Source organism: Amblyraja radiata, chromosome 7, assembly GCF_010909765.2.
Source record: "Amblyraja radiata isolate CabotCenter1 chromosome 7, sAmbRad1.1.pri, whole genome shotgun sequence".
NCBI classification, from domain to species: Eukaryota; Metazoa; Chordata; class Chondrichthyes; order Rajiformes; family Rajidae; genus Amblyraja; species Amblyraja radiata.
In genome coordinates this window covers 12413040-12426173 of record NC_045962.1, presented here as the reverse complement: position 1 = coordinate 12426173, position 13134 = coordinate 12413040, and the positions used below count along the sequence as shown (strand labels likewise).

At 46.1% G+C, this 13134-nt stretch overlaps 1 protein-coding gene across 5 annotated transcripts in view; it reads right to left on the bottom strand.

Moving 5' to 3' along the window:
* The window catches only part of hecw2 (HECT, C2 and WW domain containing E3 ubiquitin protein ligase 2), a 342360-nt gene that overhangs the window by 66963 nt on the left and 262263 nt on the right, over positions 1–13134 (bottom strand). For all 5 annotated transcript variants that reach the window (XM_033023729.1, XM_033023732.1, XM_033023733.1 and 2 more), the window contains 2 exons: positions 11712–11795; positions 880–989 (listed from right to left, as the gene is read on the bottom strand). In XM_033023729.1, coding sequence (XP_032879620.1) covers positions 880–989; positions 11712–11795 — 194 coding nt within the window. The remainder of the gene's footprint in view (positions 1–879; positions 990–11711; positions 11796–13134) is intronic.

Sequence of the window (13134 nt, the reverse complement as noted above, 5' to 3'; positions counted from 1 at the left end):
GGCTGATAAAAATCAATCTCTCCTAATAAAGGCTATTTGTTGGCATTTAAAGTATACAATAAACTAACTATAAAGTGTACAATAGATAAATACGTATATTATAAAGCATACTGTCAGTATACTATGTATAAATAAGTATACTATAAATTGTACAATACTTTATGAAGTGAGTTTTCCCATTTTTACTGTTAGAGAAACCACAACTGGCCAAAGTCAATCTTTAATTAAGAAAGTAAATCCTTGCAGCCAGCATGGGAAGTCTTATGCACTCATTATATGAATTATTTCATAAAAATATCAGAACTTGGACAGCTGTCGCATTTCAGAAAATCCTTTAATCCTTCCTCAAGTAGAATGTAAAACTATTATTTTCCCAACTCCTTTGAATTAAAATTCCTTCTACACAAATCAGTAATAGTGTCCCCGTCATATATAAGGTAAATCTCCAGGCAATTAAGATTCTTTATTAGTTAATTCTTAACTGTAATTTAGTCCTGGCTTTCTAAAATTTCCTTCCAGATTTTTTACACCTTTTATTTAGTTACTTCCCACTTTGATTTTTTCAACTTCTTTTTTGAAAAATTTCTCAATCGAGATTAGCTTCACACTCCAACATGCCGCTAATCAGCAAGCCTGAAGAAGGGTCTCGACCCGAAACGTCATCCATTCCTTCTCTCCAGAGATGCTGCCAGTCCCGCTGAGTTACTCCAGCTTTTTGCGTCTATCTTCGGTGTAAACCAGCATCAGCAGTTCCTTCACGCACAACTGACAAATCGTTCGAATAGGAACTGCATCATTACAACACGCTGAATAGACGATTGTTCTTAATTACATTTTCCACCGGAGTTCATTACTGTTTTCAGGTTATCTTTTCCTTACCTGGGGAATTCTGAGGTGACGACACAGGGGAAGCACGTGGAGATTGGCAATGACTGGGGTGAAGTAAGGCATGAGGTGGCACATAAGACATAATCTCATCTTCAAACAAGCTAAATAGGAGAGATGACAAAGCATACATTATTATTTTTTTAAATGTTCATTTCCATGTCATTTTTTTTTCCCAATCGTATCATAATATTTTACAGTCTAAAATGATACAAATTTTTTTTTCAAATTCAACTGACTCAACAGACCTTGAGTTTTTCCACAATTGTTGATTTTATTTCACATCATAAATACATAAATACCTTTGATCAAACCAACATAGTTCAAGTGAGATAAGAAGTAGGGAAAATAAGTGATTGTTTTATTGGTAGATTGTTTCAAACTTGGTTAGTTTTTAAGTTTTAGTTTAGGTGATGCGGCATGGAAACAGGCCCTTCGGCCCACTGAGTTTATGCTGATCATCTACCATCAATACACTAGTTCCATGTTATCCCACTTTCACACCCTATTTACAGAAAACAATTGACCTACAAACTCTGTACAAACTCTGTACAAAAACTGAGCACGGGGCTTTGCTTCACAGAGGCCCAGGAGCGGTTGCAGTGGGAGGAGCGGCGTCCGGGCGGTGAGTACAAAAACTGAGCGCGGGGCTTCGATTCACAGAGGCCCAGGAGCCGTTGTTCCCAAATCTGTAACGTTCCATTCACATTCTATTCACATTTCAAAACAAGTGGGCCTGAGGAAGCACTTTATATTGTAACCAGGGTAAGGGGGGAGAATGAGGGCCAGGGCAGTTTTCTGTTCTGGATGTCAGATGTGGGAGGTCATGGAGTCTGATAGCCCTCTGGTGCTCAGAGGGTAGGGAAAAGAAGAGGAGGGCAATAGTAATAGGGGACTCTATAGTTAGGGGGTCAGATAAGCAATTCTGTGGATGCAGTCAGGTGACCCGGATGGTAGTTTGCCTCCCTGGTGCCAGGGTCTGGGATGTGTCTGAACGTGTCCAAGATATCCTGAAATGGGAGGGAGAGGAGCCTGAGGTCGTGGTACATATAGGTACCAATGACATAGGTAGAAAAAGAGAAGAGGTCCTGAAAGGAGAATTTAGGGGGTTAGGAGGAGAGTTAAGGAGAAGGACCGCAAAGGTAATAATCTCAGGATTACTGCCTGTGCCACGTGACACTGAGAGTAGGAATGGCGCGAGGTGGAGGATAAATGCATGGTGAGGGACTGGTCCAGAGGGCAGGGATTCAAGTTTCTGGATCATTGGGACCTCCTTCGGGGAAGGTGTGACCTGTACAAAAAGGATGAGTTGTACTTGAACCCGAGGGGGACCAATATCCTGGGAGATTTGCAAAGGCTACTGGGAAGACTTTAAACTAGAACGGTTGGGGGGAGGGACTCAAATAGAGAAAGCTAGTAGACAGTGGGTGAGGCAGGAGGCAGAGAAGGGAAGCACTCAGACCCAACATGTAGGGGGGAAAGAAGATAAAGATAATAAACAGAGAATAAGAGGTGGTGGGTTTCTTAAATGTGTGAGCAGAGAGACAGAGGGGTGTAAAATGAGGTTGAAGCAATAGGTAGCAAGGTGAAAAGTAAAAGTGGCAGGCAGACAAATCCAGGGCAAAAATCAAAAAGGGCCACTTTTCAACATAATAGTATAAGGGGTAAGAGTGTTGTAAAAACAAGCCTGAAGGCTTTGTGTCTCAATGCAAGGAGCATTCGTAATAAGGTGGATGAGTTGAATGTGCAGATAGTTATTAATGAATATGATATAGTTGGGATCACGGAGACATGGCTCCAGGGTGACCAAGGCTGGGAGCTGAACATCCAAGGATATTCAATATTCAGGAGGGATAGACAGAAAGGGAAAGGAGGTGGGGTAGCGTTGCTGGTTAGAGAGGAGATTAACGCAATAGAAAGGAAGGACATTAGCTTGGAGGATGTGGAATCGATATGGGTAGAGATGCGAAACACTAAGGGGAAGAAAACGTTAGTGGGAGTTGTGTACAGGCCACCTAATAGTAGTACAGGTGCACAACCTTTTATCCGGAGTTCCGGAAACCGAAAAACTCCGAAAACCGGCCATTTTTTCCAGGATGTCGTCTGCACACCAAAGCTCGCGTTTGGCGCCAAACTTGACCCGAAACGACCCACGGTCAACCCAGGTCTGTACTACTGTAGCGGCTGCCTCCTCCCCAGAGACCGGGGAGACACTTAAACATCTGTAAATCATTGCTTAAATGTTAGTCAGTTAGTTTGGCTGCGCGGCGCTCCAAATCCAGCGCCGCCCGCGGCCGGACGCCCGCAGCCCCAGCTCCGCGATGTTGTGTGTCGGCGGCCACAGCGCTCCGGAGCTTACCGCACGGCGACCCGGTAAGGCATTGCCCGCTCCCCGCTGGTATCCCAGTGCTGCGACGCCGCCGACTCCCAACATCGCGGAGCTGGGGCTGCGGGCGTCTGGCCGCGGGCCGCGCTGGATTTGGAGCGCCGCGCAGCCAGGGGTAGAGTTGCCGGGGTCGGAGCTCCAACCGGCGTCTCCCGCGGCCGGACGCCAACAGCCCCAGCTCCGCGATGTTGGGAGTCGGCGGCCACAGCGCTCCGGAGCTTACTGCACGGCGACCCGGTAAGGCATTGCCCGCTCCTCGCCTCTCCGACCAGGTAGGGGACTAAGAATTAAAGTTTCCCCCTTCACCCCCCCCCCCCCCCCATAAAATCCCTCCAAAATAACCGACTAACATTTATGCAATGATTTACAATGATTCCCCGGTCTCTGGGGAGGAGGCAGCCGCTCCAGACTTTTCAAGCCGCCCGCGCTACCTACCTAATCTACGCTAAAAATCTTCCATTCGGAAATCCGAAAAATTCCGAAATCCGACAAGTGTCTGGTCCCAAGGCTTTCGGATAAAAGGTTGTGCACCTGTAGTGGAGTTGGGGATGGCATCAAACAGGAAATTAGAAATGCGTGCAACAAAGGTAAAACAGTTATAATGGGTGACTTCAATCTACATATAGATTGGGTGAATCAAATTGGCAGGGGTGCTGAGGAAGAGGATTTCTTGGAATGTATGCGGGATAGTTTTCTAAACCAACATGTAGAGGAACCAACAAGAGAACAGGCTATTCTAGACTGGGTATTGAGTAATGAGGAAGGGTTAGTTAGCAGTCTTGTTGTGCGTGGCCCCTTGGGCAAGAGTGACCATAATATGGTTGAGTTCTTCATTAGGATGGAGAGTGACATTGTTAATTCAGAAACAAGGGTTCTGAACTTAAAGAAAGGTAACTTTGAGGGTATGAGACGTGAATTGGCCAAGATTGACTGGCAATTAATTCTTAATGGGTTGACGGTGGATATGCAATGGAAGGCATTTAAAGACTGCATGGATGAACAACGACAATTGTTCATCCCAGTTTGGCAAAAGAATAAATCAGGGAAGGTAGTGCATCCGTGGATAACAAGGGAAATCAGGGATAGTATCAAAACAAAAGATGAAGCATACAAATTAGCCAGAAAAAGCAGCCTACCAGAGGACTGGGAGAAATTCAGTCCAGCAGAGGAGGACAAAGGGATTAATTAGGAAAGGGAAAATAGATTATGAAAGAAAACTGGCAGGGAACATAAAAACTGACTGTAAAAGTTTTTATAGATATGTGAAGAGAAAAAGATTAGTTAAAACAAATGTAGGTCCCTTGCAGTCAGAAACAGGTGAGTTGATCATGGGGAACAAGGACATGGCAGACCAATTGAATAACTACTTTGGTTCTGTCTTCACTAAGGAAGACATAAATAATCTGCCGGAAATAGCAGGGGACCGGGGGTCAAATGAGATGGAGGAACTGAGTGAAATCCAGGTTAGCCGGGAAGTGGTGTTAGGTAAATTGAATGGATTAAAGGCCGATAAATCCCCAGGGCCAGATAGGCTGCATCCCAGAGTACTTAAGGAAGTAGCCCCAGAATTAGTGGATGCATTAGTGATAATTTTTCAAAACTCTTTAGATTCTGGAGTAGTTCCTGAGGATTGGAGGGTAGCTAATGTAACCCCACTTTTTAAAGAGAGAGAAAACGGGGAATTACAGACCAGTTAGTCTAACATTGGTAGTGGGGAAAATGCTAGTCAGTTATTAAAGATGGGATAGCAGCACATTTGGAAAGTGGTGAAATCATTGGACAAAGTCAGCATTGATTTATGAAAGGTAAATCATGTCTGACGAATCTTATAGAATTTTTCGAGGATGTAACTAGTAGAGTGGATAAGGGAGAACCAGTTGATATGCTATATCTGGACTTTCAGAAGGCTTTCAACAAGGTCCCACATAAGAGATTAGTATGCAAACCTAAAGCATACGGTATTGGGGGTTCAGTATTGATGTGGATAGAGAACTGGCTGGCAGACAGGAAGCAAAGAGTAGGAGTAAACGGGTCCTTTTCAGAATGGCAGGCAGTGACTAGTAGGGTACCGCAAGACTCAGTGCTGGGACCCCAGCTATTTACAATATATATTAATGATCTGGACGAGGGAATTGAATGCAACATCTCCAAGTTTGCGAATGACACGAAGCTGGGGGACAGTGTTAGCTGTGAGAAGGATGCTAGGAGGCTGCAAGGTGACTTGAATAGGTTGGGTGTCATTGAAAGTGGGCATGCAGGTGCAGCAGGCAATGAAGAAAGCGAATGGTATGTTGGCATTCATAGCAAGAGGATTTGAGTATAGGAGCAGAGAGGTTCTACTGCAGTTGTACAGGGTCTTGGTGAGATCACACCTGGAGTATTGCGTACAGTTTTGGTCTCCTAATCTGAGGAAAGACATTCTTGCCATAGAGGGAGTGCAGAGAAGGTTCACCAGACTGATTCCTGGGATGTCAGGACTTTCATATGAAGAAAGACTGGATAGACTCGGCTTGTACTCGCTAGAATTTAGAAGATTGAGGGGGGATCTTATAGAAACTTACAAAATTCTTAAGGGGTTGGACAGGCTAGATGCAAGAAGATTGGTCCCGATGTTGGGGAAGTCCAGAACAAGGGGTCACAGTTTAAGGATAAGGGGGAAGTCTTTTAGGACCAAGATGAGAAAAACTTTTTTCACACAGAGAGTGTTGAATCTGTGGAATTCTCTGCCACAGAAGGTAGTTGAGGCCAGTTCATTGGCTATATTTAAGAGGGAGTTAGATGTGGCCCTTGTGGCTAAAGGGATCAGGGGGTATGGAGAGAAGGCAGGTACAGGATACTGAGTTGAATGATCAGCCATGATCATATTGAATGGCGGTGCAGGCTCGAAGGGCCGAATGGCCTACTCCTGCACCTATTTCCTATGCTTCTATGTTTCTATAAACTCGCACAACTTTGGAATGCAGTAAAAAAACTGGAGCACCCGGCCGATGAACTTGCAAATCCCAGGCCGACAGCAGCCGTAGTCAGGATCAAACCCAGGTCTCCGATGCTGTGAGTCAGCGGTTCTGTCGCTGCGCCACTGTGCCGCCCTTTAAAATAAAATCCGACATTCCTTATCATGGATTTACTGTACTGTCACGGGTAGGGTTACCAACTGTCCCATATTAGCCGGGACATCGCGTATATTGGGCTAAATTGGTTTGTCCCACACGGGACCGCCCTTGTCCCGTATTTGACTGCTACGACTCGGGTCGAGAAGACTGTCGGGTCGGAACGCCGCGTCCGGCCCCGCCTCACCCGTCCCGATGTAGTGCAGCCCATGGAGTGCATCATTATATCCTTATAATGATGGTACAATTTACATCGGAAACATAGAAACATAGAAAATAGGTGGAGTAGGCCATTCGGCCCTTCCTGCCAGCACCGCCATTCAATATGATCACGGCTGATCATCCAGAATCAGTACCCCGTTCCTGCTTTCCCCCCATATCCCTTAATTCCGTTAGCCCCAAGAGCTAAATCTAACCCTCTCTTGAAAACATCCAGTGAATCGGCCTCCACTGCCTCCTGTGGCAGAGAATTCCACAGATTCACAAGTCTCTGGCTGAACATTTAACAGACATCGGGACAGGTACATGGATAGGATATGGGCCAAACGTAGCATGGACAAGGTGGGCCGAAGGGCCTGTTTTGTGCTGAACTCCACTCCACTCCTCTCCGCGGTCTCCGGGCTCCAGAGACACAGCTTCTGCCCCATGATCACCGGCATTGTCCCAGCGACAGGCGGGTCAGGAGGCCGGAGTGTGATCGGCGGGGACATCGTTACAGACACGGAGCCGTCGCCAAGTCAACACTTGGTCAAGGAAACATGACCACGTTTTTAAAATTATTTTCGTAGATGATAGCTGATGTTTTGCTAACTTTTTGATAAGAGGTTTAACTGAGAGGTCCAAGAAACAAAAGCAGTTGGTGGGAATTATACATCTTTATGACCATCCAGCTGGAAAACAGTGTTGCAGCATCATTTTATGCTCATTGCACTAATCAATAGTTACCTCGGTAACTGAAGGAAACTGATTAAACACACACACAAAAACTGCTCATGTTAGGCTATTTCCAGTAAAACTTAATTAATGTAAATCTGACAAAATAATTTCTTAAGTAATATAATTTTATCTCCTGAATATTTGATAGAGGGCAGTAACTTTGATCTTGTTAATATCTAAAAATCTATCAACCTCGGTCTTGAATATACTCAATAACTGATGCTCTACAGCCTACAAAGGAAGAGAATTATTTGCCCCTGTCCCACTTAGGAAACCTGAACGGAAACCTCTGGAGACTTTGCGCCCCACCCAAGGTTTCCGTGCAGTTCCCGGAGGTTTTTGTCAGTCTCCCTACCTGCTTCCACCACCTGCAACCTCCAGGAACCGCACGGAAACCTTGGGTGGGGCGCAAAGTCTCCAGAGGTTTCCGTTCAGGTTTCCTAAGTTGGGACAGGGGCATTAGGGTGGCACAGTGGTAGAGCTGCTGTCTCAGGTCTGTTCCAAATCTGTTCCAAATCTGAGGAAGGACATTATTGCCATAGAGGGAGTGCAGAGAAGGTTCACCAGACTGATTCCTGGGATGTCAGGACTGTCTTATGAAGAAAGACTGGATAGACTTGGTTCATACTCTCTAGAATTTAGGAGATTGAGAGGGGATCTTATAGAAACTTATAAAATTCTTAAGGGGTTGGACAGGCTAGATGCAGGAAGATTGCTCCCGATGTTGGGGAAGTCCAGGACAAGGGGTCACAGCTTAAGGATAAGGGGGAAATCCTTTAAAACCGAGATGAGAAGAACTTTTTTCACACAGAGAGTGGTGAATCTCTGGAACTCTCTGCCACAGAGGGTAGTCGAGGCCATTCATTGGCTATATTTAAGAGGGAGTTAGATGTGGCCCTTGTGGCTAAGGGGATCAGAGGGTATGGAGAGAAGGCAGGTACGGGATACTGAGTTGGATGATCAGCCATGATCATATTGAATGGCGGTCAGGCTCGAAGGGCCGAATGGCCTACTCCTGCACCTAATTTCTATGTTTCGATGACCCGGGTCCGATTCTGACCTTGACTGCTTTATGTGTGGAGTTTGCACGTTCTCCCTGCGACAGGGTGGGTTTCCTCCAGCTGCTCCGGTTTCCTCCCGCATCCCAAAGACATGCGGCTTTGTAGGTTAATTGCCCCCAAGTGTGTAGGGAGTGGAAAGCAAAGTGGGAAAACAGAGACCTGGTGTGAACTGGTGATCGATGGTTGACATGGTGGGACAATGGGCCCGTTTTCATGCTGTACAGGTGCACAACCTTTTATCCGAAAGCCTTGGGACCAGACACATTTCGGATATCGGACATTTTCGGGTTTCGGAATGGAAGATTTTTAGCGTAGATTAGGTAGGTAGCGCGGGCGGCTTGGAAAGTCTGCAGCGGCTGCCTCCTCCCCGGAGACCGGGGAATCATTGTAAATCATTGCTTAAATGTTAGTCAGTTAGTTTGGAGGGATTTTATGTGGTGGGGGTGAAGGGGGGAACTTTAATTCTTAGTCCCCTACCTGGTCAGAGAGGCGGGGAGCGGGCAATGCCTTTCCGGGTCGCCGTGCAGTACTGTGCCGCGGCTCCCACATCACAGAGCTGGGGCTGTGGCCGGCTGCGCTGGATTTGGATTTGTAGCGCCGCGCAGCCAGGGGTAGAGTTCGCCGTGGTCGGAGCTACAACCGGCGCCGCCCGTGGCTGGACCACCGCAGCCCGGACCGCTGTGGGCCGCGGCTCCCAACATCGTGGAGCTGGGGCTGCGGTGGTCCGGCCACGGGCGGCGCCGGCTGTAGCTCCGACCACGGCGAACTCTACCCCTGGCTGCGCGGCGCTACAAATCCAAATCCAGCGCAGCCGGCCACAGCCCCAGCTCCACGATGTTGGGAGCCGCGGCACAGCGGTCCGGAGCTTACTGCACGGCGACCCGGTAAGGCATTGCCCGCTCCCCGCTTCTCCGACCAGGTAGGGGACTAAGAATTAAAGTTCCCCCCCAAAAGCCCACCAAACTAACTGACTAACATTTAAGCAATGATTTACAATGATTCCTACCCTCCCGCGCAATATACACTCACCCAATATACTCTCACCTTCTCTTTTATGAATGGGGATTTAGTTCCCCTTTGTTGGAGGACCGACCGGAGGTTCCGCTGTCACCTCTGTGGGCCGCCCTCGGTGAACGTTTTCAAGGACCTTTCTTCAAGGACCGAAAACATGTCCGCTATTCGGAGGTTTTCGTTATTTGGATCTTCGGATAAAAGGTTGTGCACCTGTATCTCTAAACTAAACTGAGAATGCTAAAGGTTGACAAGGTTCTGGGTGAAGACATTTCTTCTCAGGTTTGTCTTGTACAGTGAACCCTTTGTTCCAAGGATTCCCAAACTTTTTCGTCCCGTTTACCCCTGGCAACTTTAATAGCACATAACAATGTTATTTCACTTATTTATGAACTAATGATGAACAGATACCGGTATACCAGAACCAAACACAGGCAGTCAATGAAAAAAATATGTACAAATCTAGAATCAACAAATTTACCCCCTGGGTAGGAGAAATTTATCCCCTGGGGGTAAATTTACCCCAGGTTGGGAACCCTTGCTTTATTCTGAGACTGTGATGCCTAGTTCCAGACACTTCATCTGTGGAATTATCATCCCTGCAACAACCTTATGATGTCCTGTAAAAACTTTGTCTGTCAAAGTCATTGGTGGTTAATGTGGATAGCGAGGCATCCAGAGAATAAGGAGGGAGCAGGAGACGAGTATGCATCAAATAGGAGATTCATTACTCAAAACAACAGGGAGATTTTAAAAGAATAGTTACAGAATAAATAATCTGAATTTATCAAAATAACTATTCACCAATACAGATACACACAGAGCTGAAATTACAGATATCAAAACCTAATGGTATGGACATTATGTTACCCTATGGTTAACTATTTGGATCTATTGTTTTAATAATGTAGAAAGTAAGCATGCAGGTACAGCAGGCAGTGAAGAAAGCGAATGGCATGTTGGTCTTTATAACAAGAGGAATCGAATATAGGAGCAAAGAGGTCCTTCTGCAGTTGTACAGAGCCCTAGTGAGACCACACCTGGAGTATTGTGTGCAGTTTTGGTCCCCTAATTTGAGGAAGGACATTCTTGCTATTGAGTGAGTGTAGCATAGGTTTACAAGGTTAATTCCCAGGATGGCGGGACTGTCATATGCTGAGAGAATGGAGCAGCTGGGCTTGTACATTATGGAGTTTAGAAGGATGAGAGGTCATGTCATTGAAACATATGAGATTGTTGAGGGTTTGAACACGCTGGAGGCAGGAAACAGGTGTATGATGTTGGGGGAGACCAGAACCAGGGGCCATAGTTTAAGAATACGGAGTAAGCCATTTAGGACGGAGACGAGGAGACACTTTTTCTTACAGAGAGTGGACAGTGTGTGGAATTCTCTGCCTCAGAGGACGGTGGAGGCAGGTTATCTGGATGTTTTCAAGAGAGAGCTATAGAGGGCTCTTAAAAATAGCGGAGTCAGGGGATATGGGGAGAAGGCTGGAACGGGGTACTGATTTGGGATGATCACATTGAATGGCGGTGCTGGCTCGAAGGGCCAAATGGCCTCCTCCTGCACCTATTGTCTATTGTCTATTGTCTAATGTCTATTGTCTGATATCAAGTGGAATGACACTATCCTGTTTCGTTAATATTTTCCGTTTGAGGGCAACACCCAATCTGAGCAGGAAAGCTTTAAATAGCAGCTCTACATATCCTCCATTTCATGCTATATAACTCCAGTTTCCTGAGGCTATTTCCACTATGATTATATTTTCCTCTCTACTCTATCTTGAAGACTGCTTTTGACCCATCGAGACTGTTCGGACATCAAGAACCCATAAATGCAAAAACACTTTGTAATTCTACCCTTATTCTAACCAACTCCACCCAGATTTTAAACTTTAGACTTTAGAATTAAGAGATACAGTGCAGAAACACGCCTTCCGGCCCACTGAGTTCGCACCAACCAGCGATCATCCTGTACACAAGCACTTTCCGACACATTAGGGTCAATTTACAATTTTACCGAAGCTTATTAACCTACAAACCTGTACATCTTTGGCTTGTAGGAGGAAAATGGAGCACCCAGAGAAAATCCCACGCAGTCACAGGAAGAAAGTACAAACTCCATGCAGACAGCGCCTGTAGTCAGGATTGAACCCGGGTCTCTGGCACTGTAAGGCAGCAACTCTACCGCTGCGCCATCGTGCTGATGGGACGAGCGCAATGCAGGATTCACCAGATGTAGAGAATCCCGACTATGATTAGATGCCCCTGCCCCACCTTCCCTGTCCGCAAGTATCAGCTAGACTGATGAATTGAACCTACCTTAACAGCATAACAAGATCTGCATCACTGGATAGTCGCCCCAGTCCACTCGTCCCCTCACTCCGGATGAACTGAATCTTCTCCCTGTGGAAATGCCCAAACAATCCAATTATATCCTCAGAAAAAGCAGAGTGCATATCATGCAAACAACCAAGCAGACACAGCATAGATGAGGTAAAGGGCGGTGATGATTACAAAGGGGGGGGGGGACAAAAACGGCTTGATAAAGATGGGCTGATGTGTCTGAGTGTCACTCGTTTCAGCATGGAGCTTCCTATCAGGAAGCAACAGTTTTGCACTGCAATAGACAATAGGTGCAGGAGTAGGCCATTCGGCCCTTCGAGCCAGCACCGCGATTCAATGTGATCATGGCTGATCATCCCCAATCAGTGTCCCGTTCCTGCCTTCTCCCCATATCCCCTGACTCCGCTATTTTTAAGAGCCCTATCAAGCTCTCTCTTGAAAGTATCCAGAGAACCTGCCTCCAAGGCAGAGAATTCCACAGACCCACAACACTCTGTTCTAAATGGCTTACCCTTTATTCTTAAACTGTGGCCCCTGGTTCTGGACTCCCCCAACATCGGGAACATATTTCCTGCCTCTAGTGTGTCCAAACCCTTTATAATCTTATATGTTTCAATAAGATCCCCTCTCATCCTAAACTCCAGAGTATACAAGCCCAGCCGCTCCATTCTCTCAGCATATGACAGTCACGCTATCTTGGGAATTAACCTTGTAAACCCACGCTGCACTCCCTCAAAAGCAAGAATGTCCTTCCTCAAATTAGGAGACCAAAACTGCACACAATACTCCAGGTGTGGTCTCACTACGGCACTGTACAACTGCAGAAGGATCTCTTTGCTCCTATACTCAACTCCTCTTGTTATGAAGGCCACCCTTTCACTGATGTCTTTCTTGCTGTAGACTGCTTATTCCAGGTACCATAACTGAATAATGAGCTTATCCTTCTCATGGCACGGATGAAAATCCTGAGCAGAATCATAATCTTCCTTTCAAATCAATTACTAGGTCATCACAGCTCTAACCTTGCCTCTTATAGTACTGGTGTGGCAGAAGAGTTCCATAATTGGCAATTAAACAAAAGACAACCAGCATTGCTAGATTGTCCTCTTTCAGTTAAGTCAGTATCAACTATCCCCACACAAACAAATCTCATCTTCCCCCGTTACTGCACAATAATAAACACTCCAGAGACGTACAGGTTTGTAGGTTAATTGGCTTGGTAAATGCAAAAAATGTCCCTGGTGTGTGTAGGATAGTGTTAATGTGCGGGGATCGCTGGTCGGCGCGGATCTGGTGGGCCGAAGGGCCTGTTCCCGCGCTGTATCTCTGAACTAAACTAATAACAAATTCTGCCATTTGTGTAATGCTCCCTTTGTTTTACACTTACAGGAACAATCAC